The sequence below is a fragment of the Hylobates moloch genome, unplaced genomic scaffold (genome assembly GCF_009828535.3).
Source record: "Hylobates moloch isolate HMO894 unplaced genomic scaffold, HMol_V3 SCAFFOLD_11, whole genome shotgun sequence".
In the NCBI taxonomy this organism is placed as follows: Eukaryota; Metazoa; Chordata; class Mammalia; order Primates; family Hylobatidae; genus Hylobates; species Hylobates moloch.
The window spans coordinates 38,225,791-38,248,896 of record NW_026652286.1 but is presented as its reverse complement, the minus strand read 5'-3'; the positions used below and the strand labels follow the sequence as shown (position 1 = coordinate 38,248,896).

The following is a 23,106-nucleotide window of genomic DNA, read 5'->3' as shown; positions in this document are numbered from 1 at the left end:
AGGGTTCTTTTTTTTTTTTTCTTCCCCCATTCCATATTTGTATTCGCCTTTTTCCACAGCTGGAGCCCTTACTTACAGCAGTATTTGAAATATTTACTGATTTGCTCAGTCTTTTATTCCATCTAAAATAGTTTCAGAATCCCTTCACCCATACCACTACAGTAAACAAGCCTACTACAAATGAGCTGAATATTTGTTTGCAGTTTTTTCCCTCTCTCACCACTGAGCCCAAGACTGAGGGCATAAGTCGAATACTGTGTAAATGAGCTACTTTAATTAATTTATTTGTTCCCCCACCCCAACCCCTTCAGTGTAGTTAAAAGTATTCATTTAAACAATTAGGTTAATTTGTTCCAGTTTGCTTTCAGTTTTAGGTCCCTACACCACCACATGTTAGCACTGTCTAGATATTTTGTGATGTTAAGTAATTATTATTAATTTTGTTTACATATTTTTTAAACTGGGACCCATCTTTTAGGTATACAGTCTGAAAGAAAAAGAATGTTACCTGCAACTGTTTCAGAATAATCCTGGTCAGGAAGAAGGGGGAAATGGGTAGTAAATATAAGAAACAATATTGGTCATGAATCGATAGTTGAAGCTGGATGATTGGTACATAGGGTACTATTTCTCTGTACTTTTGTGTATATTTGAAATTTTCTGTAATAAAAAGTTCTAAAAATATATATACTACCTATAATGTTCTCAAGCTGTTTCATGGGACAAAAATTATTTACTTCCCTATGTATTGCCTGCTTGCTATTAGTGAATACTCAGTAGCTTTTGATTGGATGCAAGAAGTCAGGTTAAGTTAAATGAAACATGTTTGTCCTTTTAGATGTATTGATATATCTAACTAGGTTTAATAGACTTCTAAAGAAAATACTTTTTTAGTATCTTTATAAAATTCTTAGGAAGCTGCATAAGTTACAATAATAGCATTTATTATTGTCATTATTAATAGAGTATAACCAACAGTATCTAGATTATCTAATTATGGGGAACCATAAATTACAGTTTCATTAAAGTTAGAGTTAAACTGGGCAAAATCTCCATCCTTTTCTCATTCTTTGAGATTAAGGAGAACCTAGTGTTGATGCATGGAGACAGCACTAAGGATGCATACTACCTTTTGAGTCAAGTCAAAACCATAGTTAGGGAATCTTTTCTTGTGTGCTGCCTCATGGTGGGATGAGGAGGGATTTGGCAATTCTTTATTTTTAGAGGTATTTTACCCCCTGGGGGGGAAGTATGGAATGATTATGCCTACATATGTAAAAGTTGAACTTTTTTTTGGTATTGCTCTTTAGGGGAAAAGCCATATGTTTGTACAGTTCCTGGGTGTGACAAAAGGTTTACAGAATATTCCAGTTTGTACAAACATCATGTTGTCCACACTCATTCCAAACCTTACAACTGTAACCACTGTGGGAAGACATACAAGCAGATCTCCACGCTGGCCATGCACAAACGGACAGCCCACAACGACACTGAGCCCATCGAGGAGGAGCAGGAAGCCTTCTTTGAGCCGCCCCCAGGTGAGAGTTTTGTCTACTATATTTTGTTTCTGAGTTTGAGAATCAACAGTTATGAACATAATTTATGATTCATAGCATTTTCCGAAATCATAATGTGTCATTCGTATAATCACACAAACATAATTTACAGCTGCAGTAAGTGCTATTGAAGAAAAGTATGTGGTGCTCTGGGATGTATAGAAGGGAATGTTAGTCTGGGAGGTCAAGGGAAGGGATTTTTGGAGAGATCCAGAGGTTGAATAGGGGTTAACCGGATGAAGAAGCAGAGGTTGCTGGGATGCGAAGCAGGAAGCAAAGGCAAGAGAATGTTCCAAATAGAGAGAACGGCACATGCAGAAAGCCAGGAGGTTGGAGAGACCAAAGTAAACTGGAGATAATGAAGCCTGGCTAGTAGGGCAGTTCTGCCTGGGAAGGTGGCATGAAACAAGGCTGGAGAGCGAGGCAGGGGCAGCCAGACTGTTTGGGTCCATTAAGGATGTTGGTCTTAATCGTAACAGTAGAGAAGTACTCCCAAATAACTCTTAATTGATTCAGGTGCTATTAAGTATGTTATTGTAAGAGACAAAATTATGTGTTTCAGTAAACCCTTGGAAAAATATTTTAGAGAATTACATTGAATTATTTCAGGTAAATAAGCATAGGTAAGTAGGTAAAAGGAAGTAGGTTTTTCTAAAACACAAAGCAAGTTGTCTTACAGTTTCATTGAGTACCTCCTAAATGAAGTAAATTTGAAAATTAAGAGAAGGCATCTTTTCTCATTTTTAACAACTTATATTGAAGCATTGAAAAACATTGAGGTGGAAAAAGTTTGTTGGAGAATAAGGGAAAGAACAGGTCATCTGCTCAGATGATTCCTTGTAGTCCTGATTTGTCTTTTCAGGTATTTGTTAGGTGGTGGTAGGATAATAGCAATTCCATTAGTCTTCATGGTGATTATTTTCTAGCCAAAACACTGTAAGTGTGCATGGTTAAATATTAACATCAATTGGGGAGATACTGGTCAAAGAGTACAGTTTCAGTTAGGAGGAATAAGTTCCGGAGGTCTGCACAGCGTGTGACTACAGTTAATAATAATGTACCATATATTTGACAATTGCTAAGAGAAAGGAAGTAAATAAGAAGATCCTACAACAACTGCTGAGTCTTTTCAGTTAGAAAGCAGGCTTTAATGATATCAGACTTAAGTTTGCAAGACTCTTTTTCTTTTTTTTTCTTTCTTTTTTTTTTTTGAGACGGAGTCTCGCTCTGTCACCCAGGCTGGAGTGCAGTGGCGCGATCTCTGCTCACTGCAAGCTCTGCCTCCCGGGTTCACGCTATTCTCCTGCCTCAGCCTCTCCGAGTAGCTGGGACTACAGGCGCCCGCCACCACGCCCGGCTAAATTTTTTTGTATTTTTAGTAGAGACGAGGTTTCACCGTGGTCTCGATCTCCTGACCTCATGATCCGCCCGCCTCGGCCTCCCAAAGTGCCGGGATTACAAGCGTGAGCCACCGCGCCCGGCCTGCAAGACTCTTTTTCTAAGCTTCCTCAAGTCTCTTCCTTAAATGTTGATATTTCAGATTGTCAGAAGTTCCTATTTTTTTTTATTTTTTTATTTTTGAGATGGAGTCTCGCTCTGTTGCCCAGGCTGGAGTGCAGTGGCGCAATCTTGGCTCACTGCAAACTTCGCCTCCCTGGTTCATTCCATTCTCCTGCCTCAGCCGCCCGAGTAGCTGGGACTACAGGTGCCCGCCACCACGCCTGGCTAATTTTTTGTATTTTTAGTAGAGATGGGGTTTCACCGTGTTAGCCAGGATGGTCTCGATCTCCTGACCTCGTGATCCACCCACCTCGGCCTCCCAAAGTGCTGGGATTACAGGCGTGAGCCACCGCGCCCAGCCTGGAAGTTCCTATATTCTAGAAAATAGTCTATAATATAATAATATACATTTTATTTAAAAACAAAACTAAGATTGTTTTTCCAAGAATAGAGATGGATTTCCGTTTTCTCTCACATGATCCACTGGGTTTTGTAACCTGTCGGAATAATAGTATATAAATAGCTGTGGAACAGAACAAAAAGGAATGAAGTAATATCTGTCGTGGAAATTACACGTTGATGACTGTAGCCATATGAGTGCATGGATTAACCACTGACTTGAGAAGTACTCTTAGATTAGCATATTACGTCCTTTGAGGGGGAAACATGTTTTTTGCTCTCTTTCTGACTTCATGGGAGGTAGAAAGTGATGAAAGATGAGAGGGACCAGGAATCTTCCTGGTTGACAATTATAACAGTAATGGACTGTTGAAATTGCTGTTTACTTGCTGGTTCTTTATGAAATGAAGAAGTGATGGAGGTTCCTTTTATGTCACTAAATTATTAACCATACCTCAGATAATATGCCATACATTGTCTTTACACAGTGAGGTCATTGTGTACTGATGGTTTGCAATCAATCAGTTGTGCTAAAGACCAAGTTTAGGATCAGTGGGTGTGTTTACAAACCATTCTGGCTTTGTGGTTAATGTTTATGAAAATGAAAATAGTCTTAACCACTTTTAACAGCTTCTTTTTTTTTTTTTTTTTTTTTTTTGAGATGGAGTTTTGCCCTTGTTGCCCAGGCTGGAGTGCAATGGTGCGATCTCGGCTCACCACAGCCTCTGCCTCCCGGGTTCAAGTGATTCTCCTGCCTCGGCCTTTGTAGCTGTTGTTACAGGCATGTGCCACCAGGCCTGGCTAATTTTGTATTTTTGTTTGTTTGTTTGTTTGTTTTTGTTTTTGAGACAGAGTCTCGTTCTGTCACCCAGGCTGGAGTGCAGTGGTGCGATCTCGGCTCCCTGCAAGCTCCGCCTCCTAGGTTCACACCATTCTCCTGCCTCAGCCTCCTGAGTAGCTGGGACTACGGGCGCCTGCCACCACGCCCGGCTATTTTTTTTTTTTGTATTTTTAGTAGAAATGGGGTTTCACCATGTTAGCCAGAACGGTCTCGATCTCCTGACCTCATGATCCGTCCGCCTTGGCCTCCCAAAGTGCTGGGATTACAGGCATGAGCCACCGCACCCGGCCTTGGTTTTGTATTTTTAACAGAGACATGGTTTCTCCATGTTGGTCAGACTGGTCTCGAACTCCCAACCTCAGGTGATCTGCCCGCCTTGGCTTCCCAAAGTGCCAGGATTACAGGTGTGAGCCACTGTGCCTGGCCTTTAACAGCTTCTTAAGTGAATGCGAGAATTTAGTGTATACTTGGCTATATTTGAAGGGTTATTTGCTACTCTTCCTGTCCAGTTCCTCCCCTCTCTGCCCCTAATACACATACAGTATCAAGTAATTACTCCAACTAAGAGAATAAAACAGGTCCCTAAAAATCAGAACACTTAAATTCGATGTAGAAAGATTTTTTGTTTGGTCTGCTTTGATGTGGTTTGCCTTTGCAAAAGTGGAGGTGGAGGAATTGGAAGGAGGTCCTGGAAGCCATTTTCGTGACTTAGAATATAATGCATGTACATTTTAATTTATGTAATTTTCTCTTTAATATTTAAAATGTCCTATTTTCTAAACAAATTGGTTGGTTGGTCAAATAAATGATTCATTTGTTTTAAACAGGTCAAGGTGAAGATGTTCTTAAAGGGTCCCAGATTACCTATGTTACAGGTGTAGAAGGGGACGACGTTGTTTCTACACAAGTTGCCACAGTAACCCAATCTGGGCTGAGTCAACAAGTTACACTCATATCCCAAGATGGGACTCAGCATGTAAGTATCCACCAAAAGCCAAACAAATTAAATCTTTCTGTGAACCTGGGATTGAAAGGCAGGCTGGGTCCCCACTGAGGAAAGCTTTGAAATATCAAGGCACAAAGTTAGGAAACCCTGAGGTTTTTCAGTAGTCTGCTTACAGAGACTACTTGCAGAGAGATTAGGAGAGAGAGAAGGTTTGTGACTATAGAATCCAAATGGTATTCTTGGTGTAGCTCAAAGGTGAGATGATAAGGGTCAGCCACAAGAGAGGCTGAGGGCTTCAAAAGTACTGGATCCATGTGAAACACAGCTCAGAAAAGGGATAGGATTTGGTGGCTAATTAGATCCAGGAGGTGAGATTGAGAAAACAGAGATTTGGCTGAGGTGATCAGCATATGATGGCACCATTAAGAGATCAGGAGTTCACTCAACTAGCCTCACAGAGTTGATAGAATAGGTATCTTGATTTCCCCCAGGAAAAGCACAGTGTAATGGTTGTTCTCTGATAGCCAAACTTGTTATTATTTTCTAGATATCACTAGCCTAAAATAATTCCACCTTGATTCCATTTTTAAGCTCTAGCAAAGGCTGTCTTAATACCTGGTGGAAATATGCACAATGTGCTTCTTTACCCTTCTGTGTCTGCCTCTTTCATGGAGAATGCTCTCCTTACCCATCTCAGAGTTTGATGATTAATCTGCCCTGATTTGATACTCAGGATTAGAAAGTATAAAGCTCTTACACCTTCTCATTTATCTCCTTCCTCACTTTGATGTCACTAATTTCACACTATACTCTTTGTCCTCTGACTGGTGTGCAAGATTATTAACCAAGTTTTAATTCTGCATCAGCCTTAACACTTTTTCTTGAATTAGATCATCACATACAGAGGTCCTCTTGAGGTTGTTTTATATAACCTCCCTCTTCCCTATACAGGAAAAATTCCCACTATAGCAGATCTGAAATAGCCACTACTGAGAAACCCCCAGTGATTAGGCAATTTCTGTCTTAGGCAATCTGGGTCCAGGCGCAGTGGCTCACACCTATAATCACAGCACTTTGAGAGGCCAGAGAGGGTGGATCACTTGAGATCAGGAGTTTGAGACCAGCCTGGCCAACGTGGTGAAACCCCGTCTCTACTAAAAATACAAAAATTAGCCGGTGTGGTGGCGCTCTCCTCTGTAGTTCCACCTACTAGGTAGGCTGAGGCGGGAGGATCACTTGCACCTAGGAGGCGGGGTAAGACAACATTGTGCCACTATACTCCAGCTTGGACAATAGAGTGAGACTCCGTCTCAAAATAAATAAATAAATACATTTTTAAAAGAGGCAATCTGTTCCATTGTTGGATAATTCTAGTGTTTGTTTGTGTGGTTTTAGAGACGGTCCCACTCTGTTGCCCAGGCCAAAGTGCAGTGGCACAATCATAGCTCAAAGGACTACAGGCGTGTACCACCACACCTGGCTAATTAAAAAAACATGTTTTTTTCAGAGGTGAGATCTCACTGTGTTATCCAGGCTGGTCTTGAACTCCTGGCCTCAGGTGATCCTCCTGCGTCAGCCTCCCAGAGCACTGGGATTTCAGGCATGAGCCACCATAATTCTAGTATTTATCAGACCAGAACCCACCCCTGTATCATCCACTCATGGCTCCTCTCCAACCATACAGAATAAGTCTTATCCTTCTTCATATATTCCAAAACAACGATCTTTCCCATCCCAATGTTGTACTTTCTCCACACTTAACCTTTTCATTTCCTTCAGGAGTTAGATTTCCATTCCATTCCTTTAATCAGTCAAATGATAGACATTTATTGAGCACCTGCCCCATGCCAGACATTTTGGTCACTGGACTTAGTGTTGGAATCACAGGAAGGGCGGTATCACAGTCTAGTAGGAGAGAGACCCTTTTAGAATGAATAATTTTTCATAATGAGGGGTATATAATTGAGGGATATAGAAAGTGCTGTGGCACCCTGTAGGAGAGAGTAAATTTTTCTTCCTAAAGTAATCTTGCAGATCCTGATAGAGAATGGGTGTTCAGTTGGGTCTTGAAGGACTTTCATGAACTCACCAGAGAGTGAAGGGAAGAGCAAAGTCATAAAAATACAAGAGAATATGGCACTTTCTGGGACTGCAAATGACTAGTTGTGGCTGGAGTGTCAGTTGCTAGTTTAGAAGTAGTGGAAGATGAGTCTGGGGAAGTTGGTAAAGGCCAGGTCATGAAAGGTCACGAATGCTATGTAAGAAGTCTGGGCTGGGTACGATGGCTCATGCCTGTAATCCCAGCACTTTGAGAGGCCAAGGCAGGCGGATCACCTGAGGTCAGGAGTTTGAGACCAGCCTGACCAACATGGAGAAACCCCCTCTCTACTAAAAATACAAAATTAGCCGGGTGTGGTGGTGCATGCCTGTAATCCCAGCTACTTGGGAGGCTGAGGCAGAAGAATTGCTTGAATCCAGGAAGCGGAGGTTGTGGTGAGCCGAGATGATGCCATTGCGCTCCAGTCTGGGCAACAAGAGTGAAACTCCTTCTCAAAAAAAAAAGTCTGAACTATAGGTGATGGGCAGTCACAGGGGATTTCAGCAGCAGAGAGCATAATAAGATTTCGTTTTGTTTTGTTTTAGAAAGATGTCAACATAGAGGATGGTTAGGGAAGGGTTAGACTGGATACCTGGAGAGAAGTTGGATTCTCGTAGAAATTCAGATGGGAGAAAAATAAGGATCTAAATTAGCAACAAGAATGGAGAGGAGGAAATGCAATTAAGAAATACTGTATTGCCGGGGCCGGGCGCGGTGGCTCACGCTTGTAATCCCAGCACTTTGGGAGGCCGAGGCGGGCGGATCACGAGGTCAGGAGATCGAGACCACGGTGAAACCCCGTCTCTATTAAAAATACAAAAAATTAGCCGGGCGTGGTGGCGGGCGCCTGTAGTCCCAGCTACTCGGAGAGGCTGAGGCAGGAGAATGGCGTGAACCCGGGAGGCGGAGCCGAGATCGTGCCACTGCACTCCAGCCTGGGCGACAGAGCAAGACTCCGTCTCAAAAAAAAAAAAAAAAAAAAAGATTATCATTAAAAAGAAATACTGTATTGCCGGGTATGGTGGCTCATGCCTGTAATCCCAGCACTTCGGGAGGCCGAGGTGGGCGGATCACGAGGTCAGGAGATCGAGACAGGCTTGGCTAACACGGTGAAACCTCGTCTCTACTAAAAATACAAAAAAAAAAAAAAAAAATTAGCTGGGCGTGGTGGCGGGTGCCTGTAGTCCCAGCTACTTGGGAGGCTGAGGCAGGAGAATGGCATGAACCTGGGAGGCAGAACTTGCAGTAAGCAGAGATCGCGCCACTGCACTCCAGCCTGGGCAACAGAGCGAGACTCGGTCTCAAAAAAAAAAAAAAAAAAAAGAAAAGAAAAAGAAAAGAAACACTGTATTGCCCGGCACGGTGGCTCACATCTGTAATCCCAGCACTTTTGGGAGGCTGAAGTGGGAGGATCACTTGAGGCCAGGAGTCTGAGACCAGCCTGGGCAATGTGGTGAGACCCCATGTCTACAAAAAAAAATTACAAATAATTAGTTGAGAGCAATGGGTCATGCTGTAGTCACAGCTACTTAAGAGGATGAGGCTAGAGGATCACTTGAACCCGGGAGTTTTAGACTGCAGTGATTTATGATTGCATCACTGCACTCCAGCCTGGGCAACAGAGCGAGGCCTTGTCTCCAAAAATAATGATAATCAGAAAATAATAAAAATATAAGAATTGTTAAAAGAAATATTGTATTGATTTTTCTGATGACTGAATGAGTTTATTTTATTCTAAAAGGCTTATTTACATTCACAGGGCAAACTTATACAAGGATTAGTCCCCGTCCTTATGTAAGATTGTCAGCTATAACAAGAAACATTGACTGCTTTGTAAAATTCACTGTATTGCAGGTCAACATATCTCAAGCTGACATGCAGGCCATTGGCAACACCATCACAATGGTAACGCAGGATGGCACGCCCATCACAGTCCCTGCCCATGACGCAGTCATCTCCTCAGCAGGAACACACTCTGTTGCTATGGTTACTGCTGAGGGTACAGAAGGGCAACAGGTAATTACTTTTTTTCTGCTATATCAATCAATACATATATCAGTACCAAAACTGTTACATAGATGTGCAGTGTGGTACAACAGTTAAGCACACAAATTGAGAGCGAATAATATTTTGCAACTTCTTAGCTACTTAACCCTCAGAGCCTGTTTTTCCTCATCTGTAAAGTAGGGTGCTAGTTGCATCTACCCCATAAGGTTGATGTAAGGATTGAATGAGATAATGTATATAAGGTACTCAGCCCATATATATATATTAAGTGTTCAGTAGTGGTAGCTATTCCTATTATCATCATTATCAGATACTTAGGAAAAATTGCAAAATTTACTATTTAATTTTTTGAATATGTCATATATTCATATGGTTTAAAACTCAAAAAATATATACAGGTATGTAATGAAAAGTCTTCATCCCACACCTGCCTTTATCAATTTGTTCTTGCCTCCACAGATAATCAACTTTTATCAGTTTTTTGTGTATTCTTCCGGTCTAAGCATTACAAACAAATATAAATAAGTAAACAGTGATCTCCCCTTACCTTTTTTGTTAACTAGCCCACAGCTAATATAATAGCTCTTTTTTGGTTTTTGAGACAGGCTGGAGTGCAGCGGCACGATCGTGGCTCACTGCAGCCTCACCCTCCCAGGCTCAAACAATCTTCCCACCTCAGCCTCCAGAGTAGCTGAGACTACAGGTGTGCACCACCATGCCTGGCTAATTTTTCTTTATTTTTTTATTTTTATTCGTTGTAGAGAAAGAGTCTCACTATGTTGCCCAGGCCTTGGCCTCCCAAAGTGCTGGGATTACAGGCATGAGCCACCATGCCCAGCCTCCTTTTTTTTTAATGATAGTAAACTAGTCTTTTCTGCATCTTCTTGTTGTCTTTTAAACTTAATAATACATCTTCAAAATCTTTCTGTTTCATTATATAGAGAGCTTCCTCATTCTGTTTTTTTAAAGCTGCATTGTATTCCACTGTATGGATGTGCCGTAATTAAAGTCTTTTGCTATTTCAAACAACACATAACTTTGTGCACATGTGATTTTGCATATATATGTGTGAGTAGATATGCTAGATAAATTCCTAGAGCAAGATTGCTGGTGCAAAGATACATGCATTCGTAATTGTGGTCAGTATTGCCAAACTTCCCTTCTAGGGTTGTGCCAGTCTCCATTCTCACCTGCAGGGTTTGATAGTGCCTCTTCTCCTTCAGCATAGTCACCATGGTAGTATCAAACTTTTGAATTTTTGCCAATCTGATGTATTTTTTGTAGTTTTAATTTTCATTTCCCTTAAAATAAATAATATATTTAAAAACTGTTCTTATACTGTGCTAAAGGCCAATGTTGAGTCTCACTCTTGAAAAAAGAATGAAGTTGGTGGTCTCATACACCCTGAAATGCAAAACTCAGAATCATAAAGCTTCTAGAAGACAAGAGAGGCAAATACTTTTGCAACCTTAAAGATTACTTGGACTGTATTCAAAATGTACTAACAATGAAAGAAAAAAACTGATAAATTGGACTTAATCAAAATTAATTCTGCTCGCCAAAAGACACTGTTAAGAAAAAGATCAGACAACCCCCAGACTGAGGAAAAGATATTCACACTATATACACACACTATATTGAATATAAGTCTAAAAACGGACTGTATTGAGAATGTGCAACAAACTTCTACAAATCAGCAATGAAAAGGCCGGGCGTGGTGGCTCACGCTTGTAATCCCAGCATTTTGGGAGGCCAAGGCGGGTGGATCACGAGGTCAGGAGATCGAGACCATCCTGGCTAACACGGTGAAACCCCGTCTCTACTAAAAATACAAAAAATTAGCCAGGCGTGGTGGCGGGCACCTGTAGTCCCAGCTACTCGGGAGGCTGAGGCAGGAGAATGACCCAAACTCTGGAGGCGGAGCTTGCAGCAGCTGAGATCGCGCCACTGCACTCCAGCCTGGTCGACAGTGAGACTCCGTCTCAAAAAAAACAAACAAACAAAAAAAACAATGAAAAGATGAGCAACCATTAAAAATGAGCCAAAAAAGTGTTTTAAAATGTACAAATCATTCCGTTGCTCATTAAACAGACCTTCCACAAAAGGTACATAACACAAAAAGTGCACATCTTTTATCATCAAAGAAATGCAAATTAACATCACAATGAGAGCATTTCAAACCCAAGAAGATGGCTAAAATCAAAGACTAACAAAACCAAATGTTGATTTCTCCTAAGAAACTAGTGAGGAAACAACCAGCACCACCACCTCCAAATGTTGGTAAAGATGCGGAGCAACTAGAATATTCATATACTGCTAGTGGGAGTGTAAAATGATGTAAGTGGCCAATAAGCACATGAAAAGATGTTCAACATCATTAGTCCTTAAGAAAATGCAGGCTGGGTGCGGGGGTTCATCCTGTAATCCCAGCACTTTGGGAGGCCGAGGCAGTTGGATCACCTGAGGTCAGGAATTCAAGACCAGCGTGGCCAAACATGGTGAAACCCCGCCTCTAATAAAAATACAAAAACATTAGCCAAGCATGGTGGCAGGGCGCCTGTAATCACAGCTACTCAGGAGGCTGAGGCAGGAGAATCGCTTGAACCCAGGAGGCAGAGGTTGCAGTGAGCCGAGGTTGCGCCACTGCACTCCAGCCTGGGCAAAAAGAGTGAGACTCTGTCTTAAAGAAAAAAAAAGCTTCTGGTTATTTTCATAGGAAACAAATTTTTGTATTAACAGTTTAAGCTATTTTAAGCTGCTTGTTACATATTGCCAAATTTTTTTCAGAAAGGTTTAATAATCATGTTATGGATCTAAAGCTTTCTTTTTCACTGTACTCTTGCGTTGAGGATTTTTTTTTCGTATTTACAGAATTAACAAGCAAAAGTTAAATTCTGTTTATTTTCATTTGACCACTAGTGAAGTTAAACTTGTTTTTCATATTTGCCTGCAATCTGTTTTTATCTTAATTGAGGTAAAATTTACATAACAATGAAATGCACAGATCTTAAATTTACAATTCAATGAGTTGTGTTAAATATGCGCCCATATAACTAACATCCTAAACAAAATGTAGAACATTTCTATCACACCAGAAAGTTCCCTTGTGATTCCTTTATAGTCAGTACTCACCCTCTTTAGGCAAAAACTGTTGTGATTGAATTAGTTTTGCCAATTTTTTTTTTTTTTTTTTTTTTTGAGACAGAGCCTCACTCTGTCACCCTGGCTGGAGTGCAGTGGCACGTTCTCAGCTCACTGCAACCTCCCGCGCCTGGCTGATTTTTTTGTATTTTTAGTAGAGATGGGGTTTTACCATGTTGGCCATGCTGGTCTCGAACTCCTGACCTCAAGTGATCTGCCCGCTTCGGCCTCCCAAAGTGCTAGGATTACAGGCGTGAGCCACCGCACCCAGCTTAGTTTTGCCTATTCTTGAACATTATATAAATGGAACCACAGTATGAACTCTTTTGTGTCTGGGTTTTTCTACTTAACATTTTGGATATTTATTCACATTGTTGGCATGTAATAACAGTTCATTCTTTTTTATTGCTGAGCAGTGTTCTATTGTAAGAATATACCACAATTTGTTGATATATTCTCCCCTTGGTGAACATTTGAAATGCTTCCAGTTTTTGACTATTATGAATAAGATGGCAGTAAAAATATGTTGGTAGACGTATACTCTCATTTGTCTTGGATAAATACCTATTTGTGGAATTGCTGGGTCATAGAATAGAGGCATATTTACCTTTCTATGATAGTACCAAACAGTTCTCCAAAGTGGTTGGGCCGTCATACACTCCCACTAGCAATGTCTAAGAGTTCCATTTGTTCCGTGCTGCTTCTTGTGGTTAAAACATTTTTAAAAATTAGGCTGGGCGCAGTGGCTCATACCTGTAATCCCAGCACTTTGGGAGGCCAAGGTCGGAGGATTGCTTGAGCCCAGGATTTTATTTTATTTTATTTATTTATTTATTTATTTTTTTGAGACAGAGTTTCGCTCTGTCGCCCAGGCTGGAGTGCAGTGGTGCAATCTCGGCTCACTGCAAGCTCCGTCTCCTGGGCTCACGCCATTCTCCTGCCTCAGCCTCCCGAGTATCTGGGACTACAGGCGCCTGCCACTGCGCCCGGTTAATTTTTTGTATTTTTAGTAGAGATGGGGTTTCACCGTGTTAGCCAGGATGGTCTCGATCTCCTGACCTTGTGATCTGCCCGCCTTGGCCTCACAAAGTGCTGGGATTACAGGCGTGAGCCACTGCGCTTGGCCGAGCCCAGGATTTTAAAACCAACCTGGGCAATGTAGCAAGACACTGTTTCCACCAAAAATTTTTTTTTTTTTTGAGACAGAGTCTCGCTCTGTCGCCCAGACTGGAGTGCAGTGGCACAATCTCGGCTCACTGCAACTTCCACCTTCCGGGTTCAAGTGATTCTCCTGCCTCGGCCTCCTGAGTAGCAGGATTACAGGCGCCCACCACCATGCCCGGCTAATTTGTGTATTTTTAGTAGAGATGGGGTTTTACCATGTTGGTCAGGCTGGTCTCCAACTCCTGACCTCAGGTGATCCACCCGCCTTGGCTTCCCAAAGTGCTGGGATTACAGGTGTGAGCCACTGTGCCTGGCTAATTTTTTTTTTTTTTTTTAATTAGCCAAGCATGGCAGCGTATGCCTATAGTCCCAGCTACTTTTGAGGCTAAAGTGGGAGGATCACTTAGCCCAGGAGGTTGAGGCTTTGGTGAGCCACATTCGTTGTACTACAGCCTGGGTGACAGAGCAAAACCCTGTCTTCTAAAAAAACAAAAAAGAGGCCAGGCACAGTGGCTCATGCCTGTAATCCCAGGAATTTGGGAGGCTGAGGCGGGTGGATCACGAGGTCAGGAGTTTGAGACCAGCCTGGCCAGCATGGTGAAACCCCATCTCTACTAAAAATACACAAAAAAAAATTAGCCAGGCATGTTGTGGTGTGCCCCTTTAGTCCCAGCTACTCGGGAGGCTGAGGCAGGAGAATTGCTTGAACCCCGTAGGTGGAGGTTGCAGTGAGCTGAGATTGCACCATTGCACTCCAGCCTGAGTGACAGCAAGACTCCGTCTCTAAAAAATAAAAAAGAGTTCTGTTTGTTTCATATTATCACCAACATTTGGAGTTGTTTTAAAGTTTTAGCCATTCTACTGGATGTGGTCTATCATTGTGGTTTTAATTTACATATAAAAAAAGCTAATATATCACTTGGTTATGATGTATTTACCTTTTTGTATTTTGATGGATTCAGTTAGCTAATATTTTTTAAAGACGATTTTTTTAGAGCAGTTACAGGTCACCACAAAATTGAGAGGTAGGTACAGAGACTTCCCTTACACTCCCTGCCCCCACACATACATAGCCTCCTGCATAATGAACACCCCCACCAGAGGAACACGTTTGTTACTGTTGTTGAAACCTACATGTACACATCACAGTCACCCAGAGTCCATTGTTTACATCAGGATTCACTGTTAGTGTTGTACATTCTATGGGTTTGGACAGATGTATAATGACATACATCTACCAATAGAGGATCATACTCTATCAGAGTATTTTTACTACCCTTAAAATCCTCTGTGACAGTTTGCTAATATCTTGTTAAAGATTTTGGTGTCAATGTTTATGAACCATATTGATCTATAATTTATTATGAAATTATAAGAAAAAGTTTCATCTCCTGTTTCAACATCAGGGTTAGGCTTGCCTCATAAAACAAGTTGGGAAGTGTTCTCTTCTGTACTATTTTCTGATCGTTGTGTAAGATTGGTATTATTTCTCCATAAAAGCTTGATAGAGTTCATTAGGACACCACCATCTAGGCCCAGAGTTTTCTTTTTGGGGAGGTTTTTTTTTTTTTTTTTTTTTTTTTTACTATGGATTCAAGTTTTTAAGTGGATCTATACTATTCAAGTTATCTATGTTTTTTTGTATCCATTCTGCTAAGTTTTGTTTTTATAAGTTTGTCTGTTTCATCTAAGTTTTCATATTTATTGATATAAAGTTGTTCATACTATTTCCTTATTATCCCTTTAATATACATAGGATCTGGGGGCCGGGTACGGTGGCTCATGCCTGTAATCCCAGCACTTTGGGAGGCTGAGGCAGGTGGATCACCTGAAGTCAGGAGTTCAAGACCAACCCAGGGCAACATGGAGAAACCCCGTCTCTACTAAAAATACAAAATTAGCCAGGTGTGGTGGTGCACGCCAGTAGTCCCAGCTACTCAGGAAGCTGAGGTGGGAGGATCATTTGAGCCCAGGAGGCAGAGGTTGCAGTGAACTGAGATAGCACAGCTACACTACAGCCTGGGCGATGGAGGGAGACCCTGTCTCAAAAAAAAAAAAAGTCAGTGGAAGGTAAAGCAATTCTTAGAGGAAAATTTGTTTTAAATGCTTGTATTGGAAAGAAAAGGTTTAAATTCAATGATCTTAGTTTCTACCTTAAGAAGAAAAATTAAACAAAAAAAGTAAATAGAAGGAAGGAAATAAGGACTGGACGCAGTGGCTCACTCCTGTAATCTCAGCACTTTGGGAGACTGAGGCAAGCAGTCCTGAGTAGCTAGGACCCAGGCTGGCCTCAAACTCCTGGGCTTAAGGGATCCCTCAGCCTCAGCCTCCCAAGAAGCTAGGACTGCAGATACAAGCCAGCTTCTGGGAAAAAAAAAAAAAAAATTTAAATTGTCTGCTGCCCTTCTGGAACTCTAATTATATGTATATTAACTTGGTGTTGTCTTACAAGTTGCTAGGAATCTATTTGGTTTTTTTGTTTTTTGTTTTTTTTGAGACAGTTTTCATTCTTGTTGCCCAGGCCGGAGTGCAATGGCACGATCTCGGCTCGCTGCAACCTCTGCCTCCCGGGTTCAAGCGATTCTCCTGCCTCAGCCTCCTGAGTAGCTGGGATTACATGCACCGGCCACCACGCCTGGCTAATTTTTGTAATTTTAGTAGAGACGGGGTCTCACCATGTTGGTCAGGCTGGTCTCAAACTGCTGACCTCAGGTGATCCACCCGCCTTGGCCTCTCAAAGTGTTGGGATTACAGGTGTGAGCCACCACACCTGGCCTATTTGGGGTTTTTAACAATCTTTCTCAAGGTTCTTCAGATGGAGAATGTGTATTAATTTGTCTTTGACCTGGTTCTCCTCCCTCAGCCTCCCGAGTAGCTGGGACTGCAGGCACCCATCACCACACCCAGCCAATTTTTTGCATTTTTCTTTTTTTTTTAGTAGAGGTGGGGTTTCACCATGTTAGCCAGGCTGATCTCGAACTCCTGACCTCAGGTGATCCGCCCGCCTCGGCCTCCCAAAGTGCTAGGATTACAAGCGTGAGCCATCATGCCTGGCTAAGCGATTGTAATTTTAAAATTGCATTCTGGACCTTGTGGATGACACATTATAGAGATTCTGAATTTTGTTATCTTTCTCTGGAGAATATTGATTTTTTTTTTTCTATTAGCTAGTTAAATTACGTGTTGAGGCTGGGTTTTGTACTTTGTTAAGGGAGGTCTGTTTCAGTCTTGCTATTAGGTCTTAGGGTGAATATTTAGTCCTGGGACGTAATCTTACCTCCTAACTTGGTAAGATTGAAACTTCAAATTCTTTCTCTCTTTGGTGAGTTGCACTGAAAGCTCTCCTTAGCTTCTCAGCCTTCTAGATGCTGCTTTGCCAGTCTTGTTGGAACGTTGTTGGAAACTGGAAATATTTGTGTTGAGGGGTCTTAAGGATTTGAGGACAGTTTATACAAAGATTTGGGGGCTCCCCACTCAAATTCTTTGCTTTCTGGGCTATTCTTCTCTGTACTGCTATTCTGGCAGCCCTGGACTCCATTATCTTTAACCTTAAGTTGCCCCAGGCTGCTCAAACTGGGTAGTGCCCTCAGTGTGAAATCTATTTAAACACAGATATAACACAATGTGACTCCCTTCTTTTGAGAATCCCCTCTAGTTTCTTCCTGCTTTTCACTGCTCCTCAAAGCCTTCAAATAGTTGCTTTTTCATATTTTTGTCAAGCGTTTATAATTGTTATCTGCAGGAAGGTTAGCTCAATATAAGCTACTTAGACATTGCTGGAATGAAGTCTGTTTTTCTTATAGAATTAGGGAACATTACTGGGATTGATCCAAGCTAAATATCTATTAGCTTAAAATGTAGCATTTTTAGTGGATGAATAGCCAAGTAAAACAGCAGTTTTCATTTTTAATCTATTCTTTCTCTGAATTTGGCTGAGTAAAGTTTTAGAATATCATCTAACAAATAGTTAATTGCCATTTTCCATGTTATCTGCATTTTTTAAAAAAAGTTGTATCTGTGGTATAAGAGTCACCAAAGCACTTTTAATTCTCCTGGCTAGATGCTGCAAGAGGAGTATGGGAAGATTCCATGGAGTCTAAAATGGGAAATGAGTATGAGATGAGATGCTGTTTGTCAGTAACACCACTGGTCCTTTCAGTTTTCCTAGTTAAATGGAAATCTGATTTTAAATACGACAAGTAAAGAGGGAAAAAATCATTTATTTTCTCCTATGAGCCAATCTCAGGGAAAAAAATGGACATTTGAGGTGCAAATTAGTCCACATACATAACTTCCCAAGCAGTCACTTAGGGGTAATAGAACCTAGGTACAGCCACATCTCCCTGGCTAATGGGGCCTGGCATAGCAGATCCATTTCTCCAGTGTCCTCTACCCTATTTTGCCTTTGGCTCACTTCATAACCTTAGATAATGAGCCTCAACTTCCTCAAATAAACCTCCTTTCAATATAGGCTTTGACAAGTCTATGGTCAGAGGAGTTTTTCCTTTTCAATTTGAAGAAATCCACTGTATTAAGTGGACTTTAACCTATTTAAATCGCAGGTTTAATTCTTCATGTGCGTGGTTTGTTTTGTTTTGCTTAAGGTTGCAATTGTAGCTCAAGACTTGGCAGCATTCCATACTGCCTCATCAGAAATGGGGCACCAGCAGCATAGCCATCACTTAGTAACCACAGAAACCAGACCTCTGACCTTAGTAGCAACATCCAATGGCACCCAGATTGCAGTTCAGGTGAGTACCAAGGCAGACTGTCCTCAGTCGACAGCAGTGCTGCTCATAGCTCTCAACTTTGTACACTGTGCTTCGTGTATAACCTTTACAGGAGGCAAGGTGTAGAATAATCTCTATCACCTAGCCTACTTTAAGGAAATTGGTGTATTTGAGGTGGACTCAAAGAGAACAGCACTTTGTTCTCTACCTATCTTTGCATATTCTAGGGGAATTTATAGCAAGAAAAAAACCTTCAGGTATATATTCCTGTGTGCACCCACCCAGGCATCTTTACTCTCAAAATAAAAGTCTAATTAGGCAGGGGTCTATAAAGCACTTAAGAGCTACTCCTTAGAGAAAAATCTCGTGGAAACACAAATCCTAAATAAGTCCTCTGAGAATCCTTGCACAGCCCCCATTTTAAAGTGGGGAATGTCAGAAGACTTAGAAGGAATCATTCTCTGGGAAGCAGAGAATTTAGAATCTTAGGTGCAGCCGGGCGTGGTGGCTCATCCCTATAATCCTAGCACTTTGGGAGGCTGAGGCAGGTAGGTAGCTTGAGCTTAGGAGTTAAGAGACCAGCCTGGGCAACGTGGTGAAAACCGTCACTACAAAAAGCACAAAAATTAGCTGGGTGTGATGCCAGGTGCCTGTAGTGCCCAGCTACTTGGGGGGGGTGGCTGAGGCAGGAGGATTACTTGTACCCACGAGATTTGAGGCTGCAGTGAGCCAAGATTGTGCCACTGCACTCCCGCCTGGGTAACAAATGAGACCCCATCTCAAAAAATAAAAGAGACCAGCCCAGGCAACATGACGAAACCCCATCTCTACAAAAATACAAAAATTAGCCAGGTGTGGTGGTGTGCACCTGTAGTCCCAGCTACTCAGGTGGCTGAGGTGGAAGGATCACTTGAGCAAGGGAGGTTGAGGCTGCAGTGAGCCAAGATCGCACCACTGTACTCCAGCCTGGGCAACAGCGAGACCCTGTCTCAAAAAAAATAAGAATATAAAGTAAAATAGAATCCTAGGGGCTAGATGCAGATTACCTGTCCTTAGGGAGATTTTTTTTCCGCCCACGTGTTTACTTGATAAAGAGTTAGAACACACTCCAGGAAATGTCAGCTGTTGGTTTTATGTAGTTCATGGGTATAGAAGCTAAAGGCTCAAGAAGCTCTCTTTTGATGGCTGAGATAAGCATCTTTTGTCTCTTGCATGTATGAATTTTTTTTTTTTAGTTTTTATTTATTTAAAAATAAATAGAGATGGGGTCTCACTATGTTGCTCAGGCTGGTCTTGAACTCCTGGGCTGAAGTGATCCTCCTGTCTCAGCCTCCCAAAGTGCTATGATTATAGTCGTGAGCCACCATGGCCGGACTGTATGAAGATTTTATCAAAATCCCAAGTACATTGCAGACCAGGCACGGCAGGCTGGGAGGCTGAGGTGGGAGAATCACCTCAGCTTCCTCAGCAGCTGGGAGTATAGGTACACGCTGCCATCCCCAGCTAATTTTTATTTTTTGAGACGGAGTCTCGCTCTGTCACCCAGGCTGGAGTGCAGTGGTGCCATCTCGGCTCACTGCAAGCTTCGCCTCCTGGGTTCACGCTATTCTCCCTCAGCCTCCCCATTAGCTGGGACTACAGGCGCCCACCACCACCTTTTTTTTTGTATTTTTTAGTAGAAACGGGGTTTCACCATGTTAGCCAGGATGGTCTCTATCTCCTGACCTCGTGATCTGCCCGCCTCGGCCTCCCGAAGTGCTGGGATTACAGGCGTGAGCCACTGCGCCCAGCCAATTTTTGTATTTTTTTAGTAGAGATGGGTTTTTGCCATGTTGCTCAGGCTGATCTCGAACTCCTGGGCTCAAGCAATCTGCCTGCCTCCACCTCCCAAAGTGTTGGGATTACAGGCATGGGCCACCATGCCCTGCTGAGACCTCATCATATCACCACCCCTGGCTGCACCTAGGATTCTGAATTCAAAAAAGAAAAAGAAATTGTATTGCATTATTCTCCCCTGCAGGAGATTGTTTTGTTCTCTTAATGATTGAGTTAGCAGTAGTATCTTAACAATCCCAAGTGTCAGAATTACAGAGAGAAGTTTCACTTCTGGCATATAACATTTCTTTGGCATTTTCTTGACTGTGGCTTTTGAATTGTTAGCATTTGATGTGTGTGTTCCTGTTTCAGCTTGGAGAACAGCCATCTCTGGAAGAAGCCATCAGAATAGCGTCTAGAATCCAACAAGGAGAAACGCCAGGGTTGGATGATTAATCCTCAGAGCAATGGAGCAATAAACCAGGAGGAGTCTTTCATCTTCTGGCAGCAGAAATCCATGAAGCCTGGGCCCAGGAAAATTAGAAGTTTTCCATTCCTGATACACTGTACACATTTTTATGCGAGAGTGGAGAACATTTTATTCTTGACACTTTTGTGTATATAACCCTTGGAATAGATTCTCAGAGTGATTCATTGTGTACGAGGAAGTATGAAATTAGGGCAATACAGTAAATTTTCATGTTACTCTTTTATCAGATCACAAACTCCTAGAGTCTACATGAAAGACTAGTAAAGTCTTATGGAGTCTTACGATGGATTTTTAACTTCCCGTGGGAAAAAAAAAGGCTGTATCTAAAATATCAAAGGTTCTATATGTCACACAATCGTAATTCCAAAAGCCATTATGGATAATAAAGGATGTAAAGCCTTCAGATATTTCCCCAGTTAGTAGAGTGTCTGCGGTTTTTGTTCTACCATATGTTTGTCCATTTTTATTTGTATCTCATGGTTTGCGGACTATTTGAATAATTTATAGTTTCCCATCCCTGTTAAAAACCAGCTCTTCAAGCTGAAATGGTAATTATATTGGCATTACATTGAATTACGTACAAAATTATAAAATTTGGTTATTTAAAATTAAAAAGTTAAATCCAGTGGTTTTGTTAAATATTTTGCTTAGTATTCAGTTTTTATTACTGTTTTTTTAAAATAACGAATTATCAAAGTTTAACCACAGGCTGGTGCCCGGGATAACAGTACTGTAATTGGAAATGGCTTTACTCTGAAAATTAGGTTAGTGGGTTGGTGTAAATTATTTATTTTTGCTTATGTACTTTTGTTTTAAAGCTTATTTACCCCAAAGTTTATTATTAATTTTGAATACAGCAATTTTTAAAATGTTACTTTTATATTTATTTATTTGTCAAATTGGTGGGGAGATGGGGGGAAATGGTGCAGAAAGTATCGCAAATGTAATGGAATGTAACCTAATACACATATTGAAAGGACGTTGTATATCAAGTACAGAGTAAGTGCTTTTCCATATATTTTTATATATTCACAACAATTTTGTTTTTTACATAAGGAAACCAAGAGTCCAGGAGGGAGGCTGACTGTCGTACCAGCCCTCATAGCTATGGAGAGGCAGGACCAAGACGAGAACCCAGACTTTCTGGCTCCAAGTCTAGTGTGTTTCCACTGCACCACAGTTACCTCCTCAGATGCTCATTTGTGGCAGAGATTATCAAGATGAACTTTGGTGATTTCTGATTGCCTAATGAATTGAGCAGTATAAAAACCATTTTCTAACGCTGGAAAATCAGCGTTCACCAAGGTCAAAAGAAAAAAAAAAAGATGAAGGTGTGTTCTGCAGCAGCCCCTCCTGCACTGTCATTCAGCGAGGTTTGTTTGCAGAGCTGAAATGTGGCTTTTTCATTTCAAGCTTTACAGTAGAAAGGGGAAAACATTGTGCTGTTTTATTTTACATAAATGTTATCTTTGATCAGGTTCTATGAACTCTTGCTAAAAAGGATGGTGACTTACTTGAAATAGGAAGCCCTTCAGGGTTGGGCAGAGCCCTTTATAGATACATAACATTAGCAAAAGCCCTAGTCAACCACAGATGAAGTCTTCATTCTTGACAGAGACACAGACCCACACAGAACTCCCCCCGGATGCCCACTGAGGCTCAGAAAGGGGCTGTCGGGCTGGGATAGAAGACCAGAATCTGCGAAATCGCAGGCAGGGTGGCGCTCAGCCTCCCAGTGCTGGTCCTGGCTGCTGGCCAGGACCTCCTCCCCACTGGGCCCAGCCAGGCTGCTGTACTCCCAGGACCAAAACCAAGCTGTCAGCCTCCATGGCCCCTTAGATCTGACTGCTCAAATTCCAGGATGTTTCTCTTTACTCCTAGCACCTTTGCCAGTTGGATTGGGCAGGGCTCAACCTGGACTGTTTTGGTTAGCCTGATTATCCCTCAGCTCAAAAGAAAATGACTTCTGGCACCCAGAGAAAAGGGCCTAGGGTCACTGCTAGTTTACCCTGACCTGCCTTCTTGGGAATGGGGCCTCAGGAGCCTAGCAAGGTGGCCTGTTTCCTCCAGGGGAAGGGTGCAGTTGGTGTGCTGACAATTGCTAGGAAAGCTGCTATAGGGTCTCTTCACAGTGCAGGACACAGAAACATCCAAGGTTGAAAAATCCCAAAAAGACACTTGAAATAAGAGTAAACGCTAGCAAACAGAACCAGGTGGGGCATAACCCTCTGGAATTTGATCCAGACAATGCTCAAGGAAAACTCTCCGTCCAAAAAAAAACACCCCGCTTTGCCCCAGACACAGCTTGAGGCCACTGCAAAGAAAATGTGCCCCAGTCTGAACTCACAAGAACTTAAGAGTTAAGGCAGGGACGAGGCTTTCTTAATTCTCTAGAGGCGACAGCTGCCCAAAGAGCCAG

The 23,106-nt window shown here is 41.9% G+C and overlaps 1 protein-coding gene across 4 annotated transcripts in view; it reads left to right on the top strand.

The window, feature by feature from the left end:
- The window catches only part of ZNF143 (zinc finger protein 143), a 58,820-nt gene extending 37,259 nt beyond the window's left edge, over nucleotides 1-21,561 (top strand). For all 4 annotated transcript variants that reach the window (XM_032166645.2, XM_032166644.2, XM_032166643.2 and 1 more), the window contains 5 exons: nucleotides 1,311-1,538; nucleotides 5,124-5,272; nucleotides 9,195-9,356; nucleotides 18,257-18,403; nucleotides 20,570-21,561. In XM_032166645.2, the coding sequence (XP_032022536.1) occupies nucleotides 1,311-1,538; nucleotides 5,124-5,272; nucleotides 9,195-9,356; nucleotides 18,257-18,403; nucleotides 20,570-20,653 (770 nt within the window). In that variant the 3' untranslated portion in view covers nucleotides 20,654-21,561. The remainder of the gene's footprint in view (nucleotides 1-1,310; nucleotides 1,539-5,123; nucleotides 5,273-9,194; nucleotides 9,357-18,256; nucleotides 18,404-20,569) is intronic.
- The last annotated feature ends 1,545 nt before the right edge of the window (nucleotides 21,562-23,106 follow it).